Raw genomic sequence first — 22,275 nt, forward strand, 5'->3', positions numbered from 1 at the left:
GGATAAAAGGGGACTTGATACTTTAATGCTATGGTTGGGTTTTACCTTAATGAATCTTTAGTAGTTGCGGATGCTTGCTAGAGTTCCAATCATAAGTGCATATGATCCAAGTAGAGAAAGTATGTTAGCTTATGCCTCTCCCTCAAATAGAATTGCAATAGCGACTACCGGTCTAGTAACATAGTCAATTTCTTAGGGACAATTTCACAACTCCTATCACCACTTTTCCATACTCGCTATATTTACTTTATTGTTCTTTATATAAACAGCCCCTAGTTTATATTTACGTGTTCTTTACTTTCTTGCAAGCTTACCCAAAAACACCTACAAAGTACTTCTAGTTTCATACTTGTTCTAGGTAAAGTAAACATTAAGCGTGCGTAGAGTTGTATCGGTGGTCGATAGAACTTTACGGAATATTTGTTCGACCTTTAGCTCCTCTTTGGGTTCGACACTCTTACTTATCGAAAACTGTTGCGATCCCCTATACTTGTGGGTTATCATGATCATTGCAATAAGTAGTGGACATAGCAAAATTAGCATCCCCAAGCTTAGGGTTTTGCATATTATTGGCACAATTGACATTAGAATTTATAACAACATCATTGCAATCATGCTTTTCATTCAAGGATCTATCGTGAATCACTTCATAAATTTCTTCTTTTAACACTTCATCACAATTTTTAGATTCACGAATTTCAAGCAAAAGTTTACAAAGATAGTCTAGTGTACTCAACTCACTAGCAATCGGTTCATCATAGTTGGATCTTCTAAAAAGATTAGCAAGTGAGGATCCATAAACTTTTGCTTCTGATTTTCAGTAAACACACAACTATACCAAGCAAACAAACCAAGAAAGACATAAGGGCAAACGAAAAGACGATGCGAATAAAAAAGAAAATATTTTTGTATTTTTCTAAAAACGTTTTAGAAGTGGGGGAGAGGAAAACGAGAGGCAAATGGCAAAGAATGTAATGCAATAGATGATAGTTTATAATGGGTACTTGGTAGACTTGATGTAGAACCTCCCCGGCAACGGTGCCAGAAATGTTTCCTGCTACTTCTTGAGCTTGCGTTGGTTTTTCCCTTGAGGAGGAAAGGGTGATGCAGCAAAGTACATATAAGTATTTCCCTCAGTTTGAGAACCAAGGTATCAATCCAGTAGGAGGTACTAGCAAGTCTCTAATCTATGCACCTACACAAACAATCAAACACTTGCACCCAACATGATAAAGGGGTTGTCAATCCCTTCATGGTCACTTGCAAGGATGAGATCTGATAGAGATAGATATAAAAGATTACTAAAACATAAAATGAAATAAAAGTAAATAAATTGCAGCAAGGTATTTTTTGGGTTTTTTGGTTTATAGATATGAAAATATATGATTGAAAATAGACCTGAGGGGCATAGATTTCACTAGAGGCTTCTCTCTTGAAGAAAGCATACGGTGGGTAAGCAAATTACTGTTGAGAAATTGATAAAAAAGTGCAAAGTTGTGACGATATCTAAGGCAATGATCATGAATATAGGCATCACATCTGTGTCAAGCAATATGATGACAACCCCATCTTTTTATCCCTGATGGCACCAATACAATACGTGCCTCGCTACCCCTACTATTTCACTAGGTGAGGACAGCGCAAGATTGAACCCAAAAGTAAGCACATCTCCATTGCAAGAAAAACCAATCTAGTTGGCCAAACCAAACCGATAGTTCGAAGAGAAATACAAAGATATTTGATCATGCATAAAAGAGTTCAGAGAAGACTCAAATAATATTCATAGATAATCTGATCATAAAACCACAATTCATCGGATCTCAGCAAACACACCGCAAAAAAGTTTACGTCGAATAGATCTCCAAAAACATCGAGGAGAACTTTGTATTGAAGATCAAATAGAGAGATAAGAATCCATCTAGCTACTTGCTATGGACCTGTAGGTCTGTGGTAAACTACTCACATATCATCGGTAGGGCAATAGGGTTGATGTAGAAGCCCTCCGTGATCGAATCCCCCTCTGACAGATCACCGAAAAAGGCCCAAGATGGGATCTCATGGGAACAGAAGGTTGCGGCGGCGAAAAAGTATTTTCTAGTGGTTCGGGAATATTTGGGAATTTATAGAGCAATAACTAGGGTTAGAGGACAGCCGAGGGGCCCACAAGCCCTCAGGGCGCGCCCCCAGGGGCACGCCTAGCAGGCTTGTGGCCTCCTCGGGACTCCTCTGCTCCCCCTCCAAGTCTCCTGGATGTCTTCTAGTCCAAGAAAAATCATCGCAAAAGTTTTATTTGGTTTGCACTCCATTTGATATTCCTTTCTATAAAACTAAAAAACAAGGAAAACACAGAAACTGGCACTGGGATCTAGGTTAATAAGTTAGTCCCAAAAATAATATAAAATAACATATTAATGCGTATAAAACATCCAAAACAGATAATATAATAGCATGAAACAATAAAAAATTATAGATACATTGGAGATGTATCAGTAAAATTCAAGGACTACCAAGCATCTAAGCTTGGGGATGCCCCGGATGGCATCCCCTCTTTTGTCTTCAATCCATTGGTAAACTTACTTGAGGCTATATTTTTATTCACCACATGATATTTTTTTGCTTGGAGTGTCTTGTATTATATGATTCTTTAATTTTTAGTTTGCCATAATCATCCTTTTGTACACACCTTTTGAGAGGGACACACATTAATCGTGAATTTATTAGAATACTCTATGTGCTTCACTTATATCTTTTTGAGCTAGGTAGTTGCTCTAGTGCTTCACTTATATCTTTTTAGAGCACGGCGGTGGTTTTATTTTGAAGAAATTGATGAACTCTCATGCTTCACTTATATTATTATGAGAGTCTTATAAATAGTATGGCAATTTGCTTGGGTTATGAATTTAGTCCTAATATGATGGGTGTTCAAGAGGGGTATAATAAAAACTTCCATGGAGATCATTGAATATATGATAAGTTTGATTCCTTGCATTTGTTTTGAGATATAAAGTTGGTGATATTAGAGTCATGCTAGTGAGTAATTGTGGTTTAGTAAGAGTATTTTTGTTAAGGTTTGTGGTATTAGAGTCATGCTAGTTGGTAATTGTGGGTTAATAGAAATACTTGTGTTAAGGTTTGTGATTCCCGAAGCATGCACATATGGTCTTAAGTTATGTGATGAAGTAGGAGCATGATTTATTTTTTATTGTCTTCCTTATGAGTGGCGGTCGGGGACGAGCGATGGTCTTTTCCTACCAATCTATCCTCCTATGAGCATGTGTATTAGTACTTTGTTTCGAGGGCTAATAAATTTTTGCAATAAGTATGTGAGTTCTTTATGACTAATGTTGAGTCCATGGATTATACGCACTCCCACCTTCCACCTTTGCTAGCCACTCTAGTACCGCGTGACTTTCGCCAGTGCATTAAACCACCTTATACCTTCCCTCAAAACAACCACTATACCTACCTATTATGGCATTTCCATAGCCATTCCGAGATATATTGCCATGCAACTTCCACCATTCTGTTTATTATGACACATACCATCATTGTCACATTGCTCTGCATGATCATATAGTTGGCATAGTATTTGTGGCTTGTCCACCATTCATATTTTTTATACATGTCATGCTAGATCATTACACATCCCGGTACACCACCGGAGGAATTCATATAGAGTCATATTTTTGTTCTAGTATCGAGTTTTAATTCTTAAGTTGTAAGTAAATAAATGTGTGATGATTATCATTATTAGAGCATTGTCCCATGTGAGGAAAGGATGATGGAGGTTACGTTTCCCCCACAAGCAGGGATGAGACTCCGGACATAAAATAAAAAGAGAGGCCAAAGAGCCAAAAAAGAGGCCAAAGATCCCAAAGAAAAAAATGAGAGAAAAATAAATTAAAAAAGAGAGAGAAAGAGAGAAGGGACAATGTTACTATCCTTTTTCCACACTTGTGCTTCAAAATAGCACCATGTTCTTCATGATAGAGAGTCTCCTATGTTGTCACTTTCGTATACTACTTGTGGGAATTTATCATTATAGAACTTGGCTTGTATATTCCAATGATGGGCTTTCTCAAATTTCCCTAGGTCTTCATGAGGTAGCGAGTTGGATGCACACCCAAATAGTTTTCTTTCGACCTTTCATACAATTATATCTCTAGTGCATCTGTTGCATGGCAATCCCTACTCACTTGCACCAATATCAATTGATGGCCATCTCCATAGCCTATTAATTTGCCTAGTTGGTGTAAGAATTCCTTTCTCCTTGTTTGTCTACTACCACCTTCTATTCCACCCATAGTGCTATGTCCATGGCTCACGCTCATGTATTGCGTGAAATTTGAAAAAGCTTTAGAACGTTAAAAGTATGAAACAATTACTTGGCTTGTCATCGAGGTTGTGCATGATAAATACTTTGTGTGATGAAGATAGAGCATGACAAGACTATATGATTTTGTAGGGATAACTTTCTTTAGCCATGATATTTTGAAAATCCATGATTGCTTTATTAGTATGCTTGAAGTAGTATTGTTTTTATGTCAATATTAAACTTTTGTTTTGAAAATCTTATGGGTCTAAATATTCATACAACAATAATAAAGATTACTTGATAAACATGTTAGGTAGCATTCCACATCAGAAATTTTGTTTTTATCATTTATCTACTCAAGGATGCGCGGGAATTAAGCTTGGGGATTCTTAATACGTCTCCAACGTATCTATAATTTTTGATTGTTGCATGCTATTATATTATCCATCTTGGATGTTTTATATGCATTAAAATTCTATCTTATATCATTTTTTGGGACTAACCTATTAACCTAGTGCCCAGTGCCAGTTGCTATTTTTCCTTGTTTTTGTCTTTTATAGAAAATCAATACCAAATGGAACAAAACTTTTTGAGGATTTTTCTTGGACCAGAAGACAACCATGAAGCTTCGGGAAAAGGCTAGAGGACCCACAAGAGGGCCACAAGCCCTAGAGGTGCACCCTAGGGGGCGCCCCCAGGCTTGTGGTCTCCTCGGGACTCCCCTAACCCTAATTACAGCTCTATAAATACCCAAATATTCCCCCTACAGCAGAGGGCACAAAAAAATTCATTTTCGCTGCTGCAAGCTTCTGTTCTCATGAGATTCCATCTTGGGGCCTTTTCTGGCACTCTACCGGAGGGGGATTCGATCACAGAGAGCCTCTACACCAACCTTGCTGCCTTCTGATGATGTATGAGTAGTTTAGCACAGACCTACGGGTCCGTAGCTAGTAGCTAGATGGCTTGTTTTCTCTCTTTGATCTTCAATACAATGTTCTCCTCGAAGTTCTTGGAGATCTATTCGACGTAATCTTCTTTTGCGGTGTGTTTGTTGAGATCCAATGAATTGTGGGTTTATGATCAGATTATCTATGAATATTATTTGAGTCTTCTCTGAACTCTTTTATGCATGATTAAGATAGCTTTTTATTTCTCTCTGATCTATTGATTTGGTCTGGCCAACTAGATTGATTTATCTTGCAATGAGAGAGGTGCTTTGTGATGGGTTCAATCTTGCGGTGTCCTAACCCAGTGATAGTAGGGGTAGCGAGGCACGTATTTGTATTGTTGCCATTAAGTATAAAAAGATGTTTTTTTACCATATTGCCTGGATGTAACCCTCTACATCATGTCAGCTTGCTTAAGGCGTTACTGCATTCTTGTTAACTTAATACACTAGATGCATGTTGGATAGCAGTCGATATGTGGAGTAATAGTAGTAGATGCAGGCAGGAGTCGGTCTACTTGTCACAGACGTGATGCCTATATTCATGATCATTGCCTTAGATATTGTCATAACTATGCGCTTTTCTATTAATTTCTCAACAGTAATTTGTTTACCCACCATATGTTTCTTTCAATAGAGAAGCTTCTAGTGAAACCTATGACTCCGGGTCTATTTCTATCATATTTTCAGATCTATAAAACCAAAAACCCAAAAATACCTTGCTGCAATTTATTTATGTTTACTTTATTTTACACTTTTACTTATCTTTTATACCTATCTCTACCAAATCTCACTCTTGCTAGTGACCGTGAAGGGATTGACAACCCCTTTTTCGCGTTGTGTGCAAGTGTTTGTTAGTTTGGGGACTTGTGTGTTCCTCCTATTGGATTGATACCTTGGTTCTTAACTGAGGGAAATACTTATTTGTACTTTCCTGCATCACCCTTTCCTCTTCAAGGGAAAAATCAACACAAGCTCAAGAAGTAGCACAACCCAACGCGTAGAGGGGTTGTCAATCCCTCAATGGTATTGAGATAGATTAAATTGTATTGGATTTGATAAATAGATCTAACTAAAACACAAAATAAAATAAATAAAATAAAATTGCAGCAAGGTATTTTTAGGACTTTTATATGATAAAAAATAGACCCGGGGCCATAGTTTTCACTAGAGGCTTCTGTCGACAAAATAGCATACGGTGGGTAAACAAGTTACTGTTGGGCAATTGACAGAAAAGCAAATAACCATGACGATGTCCAAGGCAATGATCATGTATATAGGCATCACGTCCAAGATTAGTAGACCAAAACGGTTCTGCATCTACTACTATTACTCCACACATCGACCGCTATCTAGCATGCATCTAGTGTATTAAGTTCGTGGAAAAACAGAGTAATGCATTAGGCAAGATGACATGATGTAGACAAGATAAACTCACGTATGAATAAACCCCATCTTGTTACCCTTAGTAGCAAGGATACATGTGTGTCATGTCTCTTTCTGTCACTAGGATTGAGCACCGCAAGATCGATAAAGCACCTCTTCCCGTTACAAGAAAAATCAATCTAGTTGGCCAAACCAAACCAATAATTCAAAGAAGAAATACGAGGCTATAACAATCATGCATAAAAGAGTTCAGAGAAAACTCAAATAATATTCATGGATAGATCTGATCATAAACTCACAATTCATCGGATCCCAACAAACACACCGCCAAAATTCATTACATTAAATAGATCTCCAACAACATCAAAGAGAACATTGTATTGAAGATCAAAAAGAGTGGAGGAGCCATCTAGCTACTAACTACGGACCTCGTAGGTGTGTGGTAAACTACTCACGCATCATCGGAGGGGCAGCAAGGATGATGAAGAACCCCTCCGTGATTGTTGCCCCCTCTGGCAGATTGCCGGAAAAGGCATCTAGATTGGATCTCGTGGTTCTGGAATTGCGAAGGCGGAAAAATTATTCCATCGACTCCCTAGGGTTTTTGGGATTTTAGAGTATTTATAGAGGCAAAGGTAGGTGAAGACGGTGCCCATGGGCCCACCTACCCACCAGGGCGTGCGAGAGGCCCCTGGCGCACCCTGGTACCTAGTAGGTCCCACAAGCCTCTTCTTGTGGCCTCCAGAAGCTTCCAGGGTCTCTTCTTGCTAGAAAAAATTTTCCAAAAAGTTTTGTGGCATTTGGGCTCCGTTTGATATTGATATTCTGCAAAGTAAAAAAACAAGAAAAAAACAACAGGTACTGGGCACTAAGTTAATAGGTTAGTCACACAAAAATGATATAAAGTTGCTACTAAATGTATATAAAACATCCAAGATTGATAATATAATAGCATGGAACAATCAAAAATTATAGATACGTTGGAGACGTATCATACATCATCCTTGCTGCCCTTCCGATGATGCATGAGTAGTTTACCACAGACCTACGGGTCCATAGTTAGTAGCTAGATGGCTTCTTCTCTCTATTCGGTCTTCAATACAATGTTCTCCTCGATGTTCTTTGAGTTCTATCCGATGTAATCGCCTTTTGCAGTGTGTTTCTTGGGATCCGATGAATTGTGAGCTTATGATTAGATTATCCATGAATATTATTTGAGTTTTCTTTGAACTCTTTTATGCATGATTGTTATAGCTTCGTATTTCTCTCCGATCTGTTGATTTGGTTTGGCCAACTACATTGATTTATCTTGCAATGGGAGAGGTGGTTTGTAATGGGTTCAATCTTGCGGAGCTCAATCCTAGTGACAGAAGGGGACATGACACGTATTGCATCGTTGCTATTAAGGGTAAAAGATAGGGTTTATTCATCCGTGAGTTTACTTTGTCTGCATCATGTCATCTTGCTTAAGGCGTTACTCTGTTATTTATGAACTTAATACTCTTGGTGCATGGTGGATAGCGGTCGATGTGTGGAGTAATATTAGTAGATGCGGAATCGTTTCGGTCTACTTGTCTCGGACGTGATTCCTATATACATGATCATTAGCTTGGATATCGTCATGATTATGTGATTTTCTATCAATTGCCCAACAGTAATTTGTTTACCCACCATACGCTACTTTCAAGAGAGAAGCCTATAGTGAAAACTATGGCCCCTGGGTCTACCTTTATCATATATTAAAAATCCTAAAAATACCTTGCTGCACTTTTACTTTATTTATTTTATTTTGTATTTTGTTTGATCTATCTATTTATCACCATACAATTTAATCTTGCAAATAATCGCCAAGGGATTGATAACCCCTTGTCTGTGTTGGGTGCGAGGATTTGTTATTTTGTGTGCAGTGCTGCTAATGAGTTGTTACGTGATTCTCCTACTGGATTGACAACCTTGGTTTCATAACTGAGGGAAATACTTATCTCTACTGTACTGCATCATCCCCTGCTCTTCGGGGAAATCCAGCGCATCTCACAAGTAGCAGTGGCATGTGAGGTGGCTACGGTGGAAACATGAGCGGCATGGGAGTTGGCAATGAAGGTGCTTCCGGTGGAGTTCGTGGCGAAGCATTAAATTGTGAGGCAAAGCAGGCTCTGCACTCCTGCACCTCGCCATCGGCCACCCCGGCCCCGGCGTCCACCTCCCTCACATCGGTGACCACTCCGGTCCCGGCGCCCACCTCCCCTGCGTAGGACGCTCGCCTCCCCCACCACCTCTCATGGCGGCCAGATCTGGGAGTCCGGAGTCCGTCTCGTCCACGTTCCCCCGTCCTCGCCCGGTGGTCTCTGGCCTTGGCCTCTCGGGTTCGCCGTGCGCCCGCTCCTCTTCGGACGGCCCCGCGTCAGACAGGTTGCCGGCGTCGGTGCTGGCGGACCCCGGGACGGCGGCCGGATGGAACCGGGCCAAGGCCTCTCGCAAGGCTCTCCGGCGGCGGTGCAAGGCGCAGCGGCGCGTCCAGGCTTCGCCCCGTCCGCCTTCTTCCTCTTCCTCGGAGCGCAGTCAACCCCCGTGCCATCAGTGCTTCAGGCCCGGCCACCGCAAGCAAGACTGCTCCTTTCCGCCGCTCTGCATCCGCTACGGCCTGGAGGGCCACTCTTCTGGTCAGTGCGAGAGGCCCCACAGCCCCGCCCCGGTCGAGGAGTTGCGCCGCGCCGCTGCGGCTAAAGTCGCGCGGATGGAGTCCGGATCCCCGCCGGCATTTGGTGCTGGGCATGTTCCGCTGGATCCTTGGAAGAACACGGTGCCGGCGCCGCCGGCACGGTTCTCGCCAAGTGTCCCTGTGGCGCGCCCTGCGCCTCCCATGCTGCCGGTGGGGATGCCAGGGGAGAATTTCTGCGTCCTCGGGCGTTCCCAGGTCATGGACGACATGGAGGCAAGACTCAGGTTGGCCGTGGTGGCCTACGTTGGTGGCGCCAGGCCGCCGGTGTCCTGCGTGGAGGCAGCAAAGGCCATCGCGGCGCAGCTCAATATTCCTAGGCACACATTTTCGGTGCACCACTTCCATCCGGAGGACTTTCTGATCGTCTTCGCCACCCCGGAGTTCCGCAACACTGCCACGGGCGCCGACTCGATGGTGCACCAGGGGTTCGAGCTCTTCTTCCGACCTTGGATCAGGCAAGCCCAGGCCACTACCAGGGTGATGAGGGTGCTGGTGGACATCATGATCGAGGGCATTCCATCCCATGCTTGGGATTGGGAGACGGCAGACAAAATCCTGGGATCATCGTGCAACATCGTCAGTCTTGCGCCGGAGACAGCCAGTTGGGAGGACTTGTCGCTGTTCAAGCTTCGGGCTTGGTGCCGTGATCCAGACCTAGTTCCTGTGGAGAAGCGCTTGTGGGTTCCGGAGCCGGTCGAGGACTCTGGGGCGCCGGCGGCGCGCCGGCAGGCTTGCAGCAGGTTGTTGGAGTACCCCACCTTGGTGCACATTGGGCGCTTGAGAGACTTTACGCCGCCGGAAAACTGGCGTCGGCCGGCGAGCTCGGACGGCAGTGGGCAGAGTGGGCTGTCGGACGATTCCGATGACTTGTTCGTCGGCGGCGAGCTGCAGGTCCTGCCCTGGACGAGAGGAGTGCGCGACTCCCGCGGGCCTGTGCGGGCGGGAGGCGACGCCGTCGGTGCTGGAGCGGGCCGGTCCTACGCACATGCTTTGGTGTGCAGGGTGGGGCCGTCTAGCTGGCGTCTGCCGCCCATGGACCCCTCCTCGAGGGCGGGCCCCGCATACCGCGCCACCCCTTCGGATTCGCCCATTGTGAGGCGGCCAGTCAGTTCACCACCTGCCCCTGCCATGGAGATTGTGGTCAGATCGCCACCTGTCCCTGTCAGGGATCCTGTGGTTGGCCTGGCTCGCATCCTCTCGAAGGAGTTGGTGGGGCCTACCCCCCTGGTGCAGGACCTGGGCATGGGCCCAGGCTTGGGATCTGGTGTCGCGCTAATCATTGAGGAGGTGGAGGTGCGTGTTGTCGATTCCGCGACAGCCCCAGCAGGTGTTCAGGTGGACCAGGCTACTTTGGGACAGGAGCCATGTTTGGCGTGTGAAGAGGATCAGGTGGGCCTGGAGCCTCTTTGACTGACTCGCAGACGGACGCGGCCTCCATGGTCACGAAGGATCCCGAGGCGATTCTGTCTGTCCAGTTGCCAGGGGATGCGGGGGATGTTGTCCCTTGTGCCGGGTCTGAACTGCAGATGGACTCGCGTGCCCCTCCTGAGGCCATGCAGATTGGTGCTCCCTCGGACGCAGAAGATCCCGTGTGAGTTCTGATCTCATCCCCTGTATAAGATATTCCCTCGGCTGGCACGGACTCTGGCGCGAACGCGTGCCACTCGGTGGTTGGGGTGCATGGGGGTGTGGAGGCTGGCCTATCGGAGGGAGGGGCGTCGATCCCGGTGCGGCATGGCCCTATCATTGAGGCGATTCCTTCGGTAGCCATGCAAACCAATGTGCCGCCGCCCAGGAAGGCCACTGTTGAGGTGCTGGACTTGCAGATCGCTCGCCCGCTTGGTCTTGATGGCATGTCCGCACAGGAATCTGCTGCCTACTCAAAATTAAAATGGTTCTGCTCTAGTCTTATGAAGAAGTTGGCCCCACCCCTTCTCAAGGAAGTCCAAGCTTCTAGACTTCGAGTGAAGGCTGAGCCTTTCACCCCTCGACGCTGCACGCGTGGTAGCAAGAAACTTTCGGAGCAGAAGAGCTGCAAGGCCAGCCAGGCGGAGAATGTTCTCATGAGAGCGTTGGGACTCGTCCCGGACGACTTGGACGTGGACGACACGGTGGTTAGCGAGCTGCAGAACATCTTCGACTCACCTCTGCGGGATCAGCATGTCCGAGTCATTGCGGCTCTCTTCGGCAAGGAGGTGCCGCCCATGGATGTTTTGGAAAAGGGCGCGGCCTCAGCGGTGCGTGCACATTAAGCGCTTGGTGGTTTTGGAGTTTGTTGCTTCTTTCTTTATGGATATAAACCCGCAAATTTTGTGTTGGAACGTGCGCGGGCTGAACTGTCCTGCGAAGAAGGCGGCGGTTAGGGAGTTTGTGCAGGCAGCCAAGGTGAACTTGGTGTGCCTCCAGGAAACTAAATTAGATGTGCTGGATCAATTTGTGGTTCTCCAATGTTTAGGCCCGTCCTTCGACGGTTTCGATTACTTACCTGCGTCTGAGACTCGTGGCGGGATTTTACTTTCTTGGGATCGATCCGTGATGGATGTGGATGCCCTAGTGCATGACACCAACTCCCTTAGTGGCTTGTTCATAGCAAGGATGGTACCAATTGGTGGATCACTGCGGTTTACGGACCGCAAGGTGATGAGCTTAAAACTGCGTTTCTTGAGGAGCTTCGAGCCAGGAGACTAGCATGCCAGAGGCCATGGATGGTCCTTAGCGACTTCAACATGATTCTCCGTGCTTCTGAGAAGAGTAATGCCAACCTCAACAGGAGAATGATGCAGCGGTTCAGAGGTTTTGTGGATGCTCACGAGCTCAAAGAGCTTTACATGCACGGAAGGAGTTTTACTTGGTCCAACGAGAGAGATTCGCCGACCATGACGAAGATCGATAGAGTGCTGGTTTCTGTCGATTGGGAACTTTGTTTCCCGGACTGCCTGCTCCAGGCCCTTTCGACCAACATCTTGGATCACGTGCCCCTTCACCTTTCCACGAGTGTGCCTTTCTGTTCCAAGAAGCGTTTCCGTTTTGAGCTTTATTGGACTAAGCTGGATGGATTTGAGGAGGCAGTCAGGGAGGCCTGGACTTGCAATGAGGAGATCGTTGACCCATTTAAGCGGCTAGATGCGCTTCTCAGGAACACTGCTACGTCCCTCCAAGCCTGGGGTCAACGCAAAACAGGGAACATTAAGATTCAGATGGCGGTGGCTAACTAGGTAATCGCGAGGTTGGATAGAGTGCAGGAAATCAGGCTGCTTTCTCCTGGAGAATTATGGCTCAGGCGCACCCTCAAGCTTGCGCTGCTAGGTCTCGCATCCCTAGAGAGAACTATTGAAAGGCAGAGATCTAGGATCTGATGGATCAAGGAGGGGGATGCGAACACCAAGCTATTCCAAGCGGTGGCTAATGGACGGAGATCGAAGAACTTCATCGCTCAGGTCAGGCACAATGGCGTTATTTACACTGACCAGGATTGGAAGGAGGATATATTCTCTGAAGCTTATGAAGGGTTGCTTGGGCGTGCCCAAGCGAGGGACGCTGGCTTGAACCTTGAATTTCTTGGGATCCCTGCCACTGATCTCCATGATCTCGAGAAGATTTTCACGAAGGATGAAGTCTGGAACACCATAAAAGAGCTACCAGCGGATCGTGTGCCGGGACCGGATGGATTTATAGGGGCCTTCTACCATCGTGCTTGGCCAATCATCAAGCAGGACATCATGGCCGTGTTGCTCAAGCTGTTCGTTGGGGATAGCAGAGGATTCAACAAGCTCAATCGTGCCCACATCGTTCTTATCCCGAAGAAGCCGGATGCTCTAGAGGTCGGTGACTTTCGCCCTATCAGTTTGCCCCATAGCGTTGCCAAACTGTTCGCCAAGATGCTCGCGATCAGAGCCAGGAAGAGGATGAAGGATATCGTTGCGGCCAATCAGTCCGCCTTCATTCTCGGCAGGTGCTTGCACTACAACTTCTTGCTCGTGCGCCAAGTTGCAAGAAAAATTCATGCCCGTCGTGAACCAGGAGTGTTCCTCAAATTGGATATTTCGCGCGCCTTCGATTCCTTGGCATGGCCATTCCTCTTTGATGTCCTTCACGCAAAAGGATTCGGCAACAAGTGGATTGGATGGGTGGCTACGCTACTTAATTCGGCGAGCACCAAGGTTGTGGTGAATGGGGTCCCTGGAAGGAGCTTTGTGCATGCCAAGGGCTTAAGGCAGGGTGATCCCATCTCGCCTCTGTTATTCGTGATCGCGATGGACATCTTAACTAGCATCATCAACAAAGCAGAATCGGAGGGCATTATCAGTTCACTCACGGGAGTCACGGCTTTGCAGCGCCTGTCGATCTATGCCGACGATGTTGCCCTGTTCATCAGGCCATCGGTGCAGGACATGAGTTTTGTTCGGAGCGCCCTCCACATCTTCGGCGAGGCGTCCGGCCTCAAGGTTAACTATGCCAAATCCTCCGCCATACTCATCAGAGGGGACGAGCAAGATCAACAGAGAGTGGCGGACGTGTTGCAATGCCAGGCGGGTGAGTTCCCCTCTAGATACCTTGGACTGCAGCTGGCGATCCGGCAGCTCACCAGGGCGCAATGGCAACCCCTGCTGGACCAAGCCAAGCGCTTCGTCCCCGCGTGGCAGAGAGGCCTAATTCAGAGGGCCGGCAGGCTAGTGCTGGTGAAGTCTATTGCGGCAGCCAGGCCCGTCCACCACTTGATGGTGATGGAAGCGCCGATCTGGGTACTCGATGAGATCAACAGTTGGATGAGAGCTTTTTTCTGGAAAGGAAAAGAGAAGGTCAGCGGAGGCCATTGTCAGGTTGCCTGGAACTCCATATGTCGACCGACCCAATTTGGCGGCCTGGGGTGAAGAATCTGCAATTACAAGCATTGGCGCTGCGAGTTCGTTGGGAATGGCTTCGTAGAACTGATCCTGGAAGACCGTGGCAAGGTATTCCCATGTCCGATGATCAGTCGGCAAGGCAGGTGTTCGATAGCCTTGTGTCGATCAAGGTAGGCGTTGGAAGCCATGTGCTGTTCTGGAGGGACAGATGGATCCATGGGTTTGCGATCATGGACATTGCTCCGCTGATTCATAGCTGTGTGGATACTCGCACGCGCAACTGGAGAACGGTTATGGAGGCTCTAACAAACAATCGATGGCTCCAGGACATCCATGGCAACATCTCCTTCACGGCCCAACTTCAACTTATGCATCTGGGGCACGTGATTGGATCTGTGCAGAGAGACACGCAGAGGCCGGACGCCTTCTCGTGGCCTTGCGATAAATCAGGGGTGTACACGGCGAGATCTACCTACCAAAGGTTATGCACTGGCTTGGAGAGAGTCCCCTTTGCGAAGTGTGTTTGGAGGAGCTGGGCACCCCTTAGGTGCAAAATCTTTGCTTGGTTAGCCGCGCAGCGGCGGCTATGGACCTCGGATCGCCGTGCGAGACATGGATTGCAAGATCACCCCTCTTCTTGCTTCATTTGCCTGCAGGACCAAGACAACGTCGAACACATTCTTATCCAATGTGTATACGCGAGAGAGGTGTGGTACCTAGGTCTCCAAGATCTAAACACCCAAATCAGGACTCCGGAGCCTCAAGATACATTGATGGAGTGGTGGCTTCGGGCAAGAGGCCACTTCAGGCGAGCCAAGCGGCGTGGTTTTGATACGCTGGTTATCATCACGACTTGGGCATTGTGGAAACAGAGAAATGTCCGGGTGTTCAACAGGCCGTGGCAATTTATGAACCCTACGCAACTGTTAGGTCAAATCAGGAGGGAGGTGCAGGATCTTAGGACTGCAGGGATAGGAGTAGGAGGTCTTCAGCGTTTTGTGAGAGAGTAGCCTTAGTCTATTTGTTTGGAGTTGGCTGGCTCGAATGTTCGCATTCGAAGCTAGCGTCTTGTAAATATTCTTTCTGCCTTCTATAAAAATATGGTACGCCATTGGCATATCCTTGGAAAAAAATATAATGCACTAAAAGAATTATATGAGAGAAGTCTTTGAAAAATCGTCGGATCAAGGTTGAGTGATCCAATTCTACATTGAAGATCTCAATATTCATTCTTAAAAACCAGGCAGCATAGTGTAGCCTTGAATGTCGCATGTGGTCAGTCCCTTGAGCCTCGGCGGAGTACCGTGTCAGTGTGAGCTGGTGTGGCATGGACGATGATGGATGTACATATGATTGCAATTGCCTCCTGGCGCAGCACGTGCGCATGCATTCAATGCATGCATGCACGCATCATAGGTTTACGTACATGTACATATACGTATTGCGTACGGCGTGCGTGCGCGTCACTTATTTCACACGTACGCTAATCAATAATTTCCACGCGTTTCCTACCCTAGCCGCCCCCGTCACCAGGCGATTAGGGCGAGGCACTTTTTCCTCTGATCTTCACCGGCCGGTGTGCTGGCCCCCTCTCCCTTCGGTTGCTGCTCCAGCGGCAGGAGAGAGGGAAGACCCCGTTCCTCTGCTCTGTAGTTAGGTTTTGGATTTGTAGGTCGTGGTGCGTCGTTGGGGTGATGGGAGCGACGCCCGGATGAATAAATTTGTCTCAACCCCACTCCCACACCGACGGTGTCTTTCATGGCGGCGTCTCGAAGTTGATGGCATCGTGTCTCTGTCGATCCCTCAGATCGACAGTGTTAGGGTTCATGGATGGTGTTGACGATGCGGCGGCGGCGACTCCATCAGGTGTGTCTCTCCTTCTGCTCTGTCCCCGTTGATGTGGCGTTGTCTCCGACGTCATGGTGGAGCAGGGAGGTTTTGTCGTTCAGGAGTACGCGCAGGCGGTTGTCTACGCAAGTGACAGCTGGAAGATGGAATATCTTGTCTTGGGTCTGTGGTCGAAGGCAGGCAGTTCTGATTTCCTTCTCCGACGTCGTCGTCATGCGAGGGTGTCAGTTCTGAAGTTCGATGGCGTGTCCAGGGACATGTTGCCCCGGTCTGATTCTTTCAACGGCTATGGTTTTGCTTTTGGCAAACTATTTTGGAGGTCCGTAAAGCTGCTGATCAGCGATAGAGCCGCGTCGAGCTTGGGCGAAGAGGTGATCTGTCTTTTTACCTTTTGGTGGCCACTTCGGTAGTGTCGAAGGAAAGAGACAGACGCTGGTATTTTGCATAGGATCTTTCTATCTTTTCAGTCATGTATGATCGATGCTTACGTGCCTTGTAACTTGATCTTTATTCTATATAAATGAGACACATATTATCATGTAAAAAAACAATAATTCCATTCGGAATCGACACACGACTGACAGGAGGGTTCGGTTTGGTGGTCCACGACTCCACGTGCCAATGGCATCCATGCGTGCATGCATATATGTGTACTACAATATATCAGTATCTGCATGTGTCTGTCCACGATGAGATGAGCTCTGCTGGCAGGAACACGTACGTACGTACGTGTATCTTCTATGGATCGTCCATGCAGTTAATGCCTGTGCCGACCCTAGACAGATCCAGCAGTGTACTAACCTAGCTATGAGCTACTTATACATGCATGCATGCTTTGCTTAGCTAGGAGCTGCTATGGCTATGCTCTCATGCATCGTGGATCGATCACGATCAATCTTGCAGCTATCTAGTGCTAGTAATTAGCTTAGCTGCCCTACTTGTCCTTTTGTATGGGCAGCCGCTCAGTACCATGCATCATATGCATAATGTGTGCACCGATAACAGAAAACGTACGTACTTCAGTCCCTTATAATGATAATCCTAATCTCTTCAAACCTAGGAATCTTTATATTACCGAGAATTTAGAACCGTACTTCACAGAAATGTTATGTACTCGTGAACGACTAGGATGACAATGATCCCACATTCAACCTGCGGGAGTACTTCAAGTCCCGTAGGAGGAGAGGAGGCGGAGACGTTATCACTCGCTTCTTCAAACCGATGAGTCTATAAATCAAATCTCCTCAAAATGTTTCTTACTGTAACCGATGAGTCTATAAAACTCCCTTTTACCTTGCAAAAATTAAAATAACCGAGGTAAGGTGATCAAGATCACTTCTGAACATAACATCATTCATGGAGTCCTGAATTTTCTGCAAAATATATAAAAGTACCCCTGGCCATATTGACGTGTCCAAGTTAGTAGGTGTTGGCATTCTCCACAGGTCTTGGAATTGTTTAGTACGGGTGTCCGGTTGATGCCACATCCAAACAGCTTTTAGATGTGTTTTTTTCTCAACACAGTACATACGTAGGAAACCATACATACGCACATACATTACCCTTATAAATGTACGGACGCATATCCTATTCTTGTGAGCATCTCTGAGAGACTGAGTCGGCACATCATTTTAAGATTGATAAAGTCGTCACAGACGCCTTCGTAATCGATAAGAACATCTCCTCATACTGAACGCACATCGGCGGAAAGCCTAAAGTCGGCGCAATAGCTAAACTAGTTTTGCTAAATTAGAAGGACGAGCCATGACTCGGGTTGGTTCTGGTTCGGATGTTGCTGTTGAGCTAGCTTTCGCTGATTGTATAAACACTATGATTTGAGCAATACAGTTTATCACTTGCAAAAAAGAAAAGAAATAAATTCAAGAAAATGCGAGCACCAGTGTCATGTGTAGGACTTGAACTCTGATGAGCTGGGGATACCACTCTCCTCCTAATCATCCAACCACTGGTTGGTTCATAGCTTTTGGTGGATGAATAAGTTACCAGAGAGCCAAAACACGATTTTATAAGGTTGAATGTGGCATCATTTTCATGCTAGCTGTTCAGGGGGACACCTTAAGGCAACTCCAATGCGAACCATCATGTCCGTAAATTTCTGGACCGAATAGTTCAGACGTTTTAGGTCTTCCAACAGGAGTCATCAAATGTCCCGAGACCGATACAAATGTATAAGACCCCTAAATCGGCACAAATTGAGGAAGGATTGAGAGAATATGTACGTTCGACTGGCCCACCCTTAATTTTTTTTTTAAAAAGGCTCACCCTTAATTGGACCACATCCTCCATGGCCCATGTATTACACTCATTTTCTTTTTCCTATTGGTACGTCTAGCCCATTGTCAGTCATAGCCTATCGTTTGAATTTAATGGCTACAGTTGAATGGCCAACGCCTTGCTCACTGTCCGCAAAAACGAACGAATATGTTCATGAACATTTGGTGTCGTCCGTTTAGTGATCCCCGGTTGAATTGCATAATATGTCTAATGAGCTCGCATTGCCCTGTGGTTGGGTCTTGATAGGTCGATGCTAGAAATTGAATTGAATCTATCATTTTACAGAGCTTAATTTGATAGTTGTGCAATCAGTTAGCAAGAGATGTTGTCAGGTAAATCCATCGAACTTTCATCTAGGGTTTCCCTGCCTCTCGTCTAGGGATTCCCTGCCTCTCACCTGCGTCAGCACCGGTCCACCTCATCTCCCATGGTGATTGGACCATGGAGGCGCGGTGATACCGGCCCTTGCCGGCAAAAGGGCTCCGTTTTTAGGTGCTTTTCTGAGTTTGTTAGGGTTTGCGACATGCTCAAGAAGACGAGCCGGCGGCGGCTTCTTAAAGATGAAATAAGGTTCTCCCTGCCTAGTCCCCGTCACGGTGATGTTTTAAGCATCGTCGGAAGGCATGTGGAGGTTTGTCTCCGCCAGATCTCGTGCGATCCGGTCGGCGTTTGTCTTTGGTGGACCGTCTGGATTCGGTCTTCGTTTGTCTACATCAGTGTGTCTGCAGGTTGGATCCTTCCGATCTATCCTTCTCTTCATATCGGCGGCGGTTGCTGTTCTGGTGTGTTGGTCCTATGGGGCCTTAGCACAACGACTTTCCGACTGTCTGTTACAACAATGTTTGTCCGGTTCCGACGAGGGAGGGACGATGACGGCGGCGTGCCTTTGGCTAGCTCCAGTGCTTGAAGTCATCGTTAGCTGGTCTACGGACCTGGATCAATTTTTACTTCTATGATTTTTGTACTACGTTGACAGTTTTTTTTAAAAAAAAGGGTTTTACCCCAGCCTCTGCATCACTACGTTGACAGTTGACCGTTGATGAATAGATGAAAGTTTCTCGGAGAAAAAAAATCCATCAACGCTACTCTCTTCGTCTCGTAATATACGGGACGGAGGGAGTAGAAATTTGTCAAACCGGTAGTACAAGCTACAGCAGCAACTACATATAACTATTAATTATTGCACATGACAACAGGGGTTTGGGGCCCAACGCACGCATGAGATTAGTGGCGCAGAACATGCGGATAAACAAATAAACTTGCACTAAGGTAGAAGAACTACACAATTCAGTGGTGAGCAGTTTGGTCTTTGGTCTGCTCTGGTCCACCAACAGTTTAACAAGGACTAAGCCAACACCTCTTTAATTTCTGCATCCGGCCCCTCCCGAGAAGAATCCCACCTGCAGTACTCAACCCACTGCCGCGCTGCTGGTGCCGCGGACGATGATCTCTGCTCACACTCGCAGCCAGCAATTTGCCAGCCATCCTGCATGCCCACGAAAGCATACTGATGAATATTTGAGAGAGACGATCAACATTTGATTTGTTCATGAGAGAGGACACCCTGATCAGTGATCGATTGAATTAACCTAACTTGTGAGTGCAGTGCATGCATGGGCAGAAATACTTAAATGGAGTAAGCGTACCTGCAGGTGAAGTTGAGGAGTTGCATTTGCAGGGGAGCAGGCTGTGTCTTGGAGAGGGTCTTCATCAGCTGGTTCCAAACGAGGCATCTTCTTCTTGTTGTTCTCCTCGGTGCCTGCTGCCTTCTTCGCCTTGGCCTTGGTCTTGCTGGCGGTGGACAAGGTGAAAGTGGAGGCGCGGTCGCCGTGGGGCTTCTTCGCTGGCACCTCTTGGGAGTTGTGCAACTGCAGGTAGGTGTCGTCGCCGTCGATGAAGTAGGCTGTCCAGCCGCTGTCGTCGGAAGCCACGGCGGTGGCAGGCCCGGATGCGTAGCAGTCGACGTCGCCGTCCAAGACTGAAGCTAAAGCACCCGGGGTCCTAGACGAGCTGATAGATTCCTCCATTTGACGAACGTACGTATGTGTGTGTGGACAATGAACTTGAAGCTAAGTTAGCCAGCCAGGTAGCTGCGCGTAAGGTGGCTAGCTAGAAGAAGAAGAAGAAGATTGCAGTGTTGTAGAATGGATTGGAGTAATAAATATGGCATGGAGGTGCGCCGGGGGAGCGCGGTTGGTGATGGTGTTATATAAGGGCGGAGAGAGGAGAGGGTAGGCGCACCGGGACGTGGAGCGGCGGAGGGGTTACAGTGAAGTGTCGTTGACATTAACGCCGGATGGACGATGCGCACATGGGCACTTATTTGCAGGCCGTGCACTCAACTGGACTCAAGACACACGTACGAGGGGGGGTTCCATCCATGGATGGATGGGATGGGATGGGACGGGATGGAGGGAAAGATAAGTTAAGCAGAAAGCCTGTTGGACCATGGAGTCATGGAGATATACGGGGTACTAGACAAATGGAAGGAACAAAAATCTTGCACACGTGCATGCTATACTAGCTCGTCATCTTCATCTGCTAAGCGCCTTACCCAATAAAGTTCACTGGCTGGAGTACACATAGTTGACGACCGGCGGGATGACTCGATCAGCACCGCTCGTTAGGCCAACTCCACCGCGCGACCCTATCCTGTTCGGCTCTGTCTGTTTGGAATAAAAAGACAAAAAAGGCGGCCCGGCGCACGGTCTCAAACGGATAAATGTCCGGATTCCGTCCGTTTTCGACCCATCCCCGGCCCAAACTTGTGCTCGGTTTGGGGTGAAACGGATGCGCGCGGACGACCGAGACGCACGCCCTTGTCCCCTCCGTGGCCCGCCTGTCGGGGACACTAGCAGTCCCTCCGCTCCCAACGCTTCACCCTCTCTCCCCGCCCCGCCCCGCCGCCGGCGCCACCCCTATTCTCCGGCCGCCTCCTCACCGCGCAGCCCCCCGTCGTCCATACCAAACCACGTCTCGACATGGCCGCCACCACGCCCGCGCTTTCGCCGTAGTTTTGGTCGTCTATCGGGGAAGGTTTGGCCGTCGCCGTCCTTGCCGGTGGCGGAGGGGACACGACTGCCGGCGACGGACCACGGCGGCTGAGGCAGATTCCGACGAGAGCTCCAGAGCGGCCAGTAGCCGGTCGACAACCACCCCTGCTGCGTCGAGGTGATCATCGCGGCCTCTTCACCACCGCGACCGCAAGGTGTTCGACCTTTTGCCAACAAAGGTATGGACAGTGGAGACGAGTTTTTCTTCCATCACTTCCTTTGTTCATCGGATGATTCGTCGTCGGATGATGAAGATCTTGTGGTGGCTGCACTGGTCGTTCACGACCATATTCAACGGCAGCTTCCTCGGTACAGGGGGTCACTCCCTGGTCATGCTCCCAACCTGAACCGCAACATGGAGAGAGGCCACGCCCTGCTCTATGCCGATTACTTTGCCAACACCCCGCTCTTCAAGCCGGATAAATTTCATCGCCGTTTTCATATGGCAGGGCATGTGTTCAACCGTATCCGAGAGGGAGTGGTTGCTCATGACCCATACTTCGAGTGCAAGACGGATGTCCTTGGCAAGCTTGGATTCTCCTCTTACCAGAAATGCACCGCGGCCATCCGCATGCTTGCATATGGTATTCCAGGCGATCTGGTGGGCGAGTATGTGCGTATGAGTGAAAAAACATGTCTGATGTCAATGTACAAGTTTTGTCAGGCTGTGATCGAGGTGTTTGGCCCAGAGTACTTGAGGCAGCCAACTGCCGCTGATACAGAGAGATTGTTGGCGACCAACGCAGCTAGAGGCTTTCCAGGCATGCTTGGCAGCATAGATTGTATGCATTGGGAGTGGAAGAACTGTCCATTTGCTTGGCAGGGCCAGTACAAGGGGCATGTTAATGGGTGCACTGTCATATTAGAAG

General features: G+C 47.5%; 1 protein-coding gene across 1 annotated transcript; it reads right to left on the reverse strand.

The window, feature by feature from the left end:
* Nucleotides 1–19,546: 19,546 nt before the first annotated feature.
* Nucleotides 19,547–20,521, reverse strand: LOC119367774. Its single transcript, XM_037633185.1, has 2 exons — nucleotides 20,000–20,521; nucleotides 19,547–19,839 (listed from the first exon to the last, which is right to left on the reverse strand). The coding sequence occupies exons 1-2, from the start codon at nucleotides 20,378–20,380 to the stop codon at nucleotides 19,699–19,701; spliced, it is 522 nt and encodes a 173-aa protein (XP_037489082.1). The 5' UTR covers nucleotides 20,381–20,521; the 3' UTR covers nucleotides 19,547–19,698.
* Between the last annotated feature and the right edge of the window lie 1,754 nt (nucleotides 20,522–22,275).

Source organism: Triticum dicoccoides, chromosome 2B (genome assembly GCF_002162155.2).
Source record: "Triticum dicoccoides isolate Atlit2015 ecotype Zavitan chromosome 2B, WEW_v2.0, whole genome shotgun sequence".
Classification (NCBI taxonomy): Eukaryota; Viridiplantae; Streptophyta; class Magnoliopsida; order Poales; family Poaceae; genus Triticum; species Triticum dicoccoides.

Excerpts from the sequence above, each read along its gene's own strand:
- LOC119367774 (XM_037633185.1), bottom strand. The coding sequence starts at position 20,380 with ATGGAGGAATCTATCAGCTCGTCTAGGACCCCGGGTGCTTTAGCTTCA. Across the intron at positions 19,840-19,999 it reads CTCCTCAACTTCACCTGCAG|GATGGCTGGCAAATTGCTGG; the intron begins GTACGCTTACTC and ends GTGGGCATGCAG.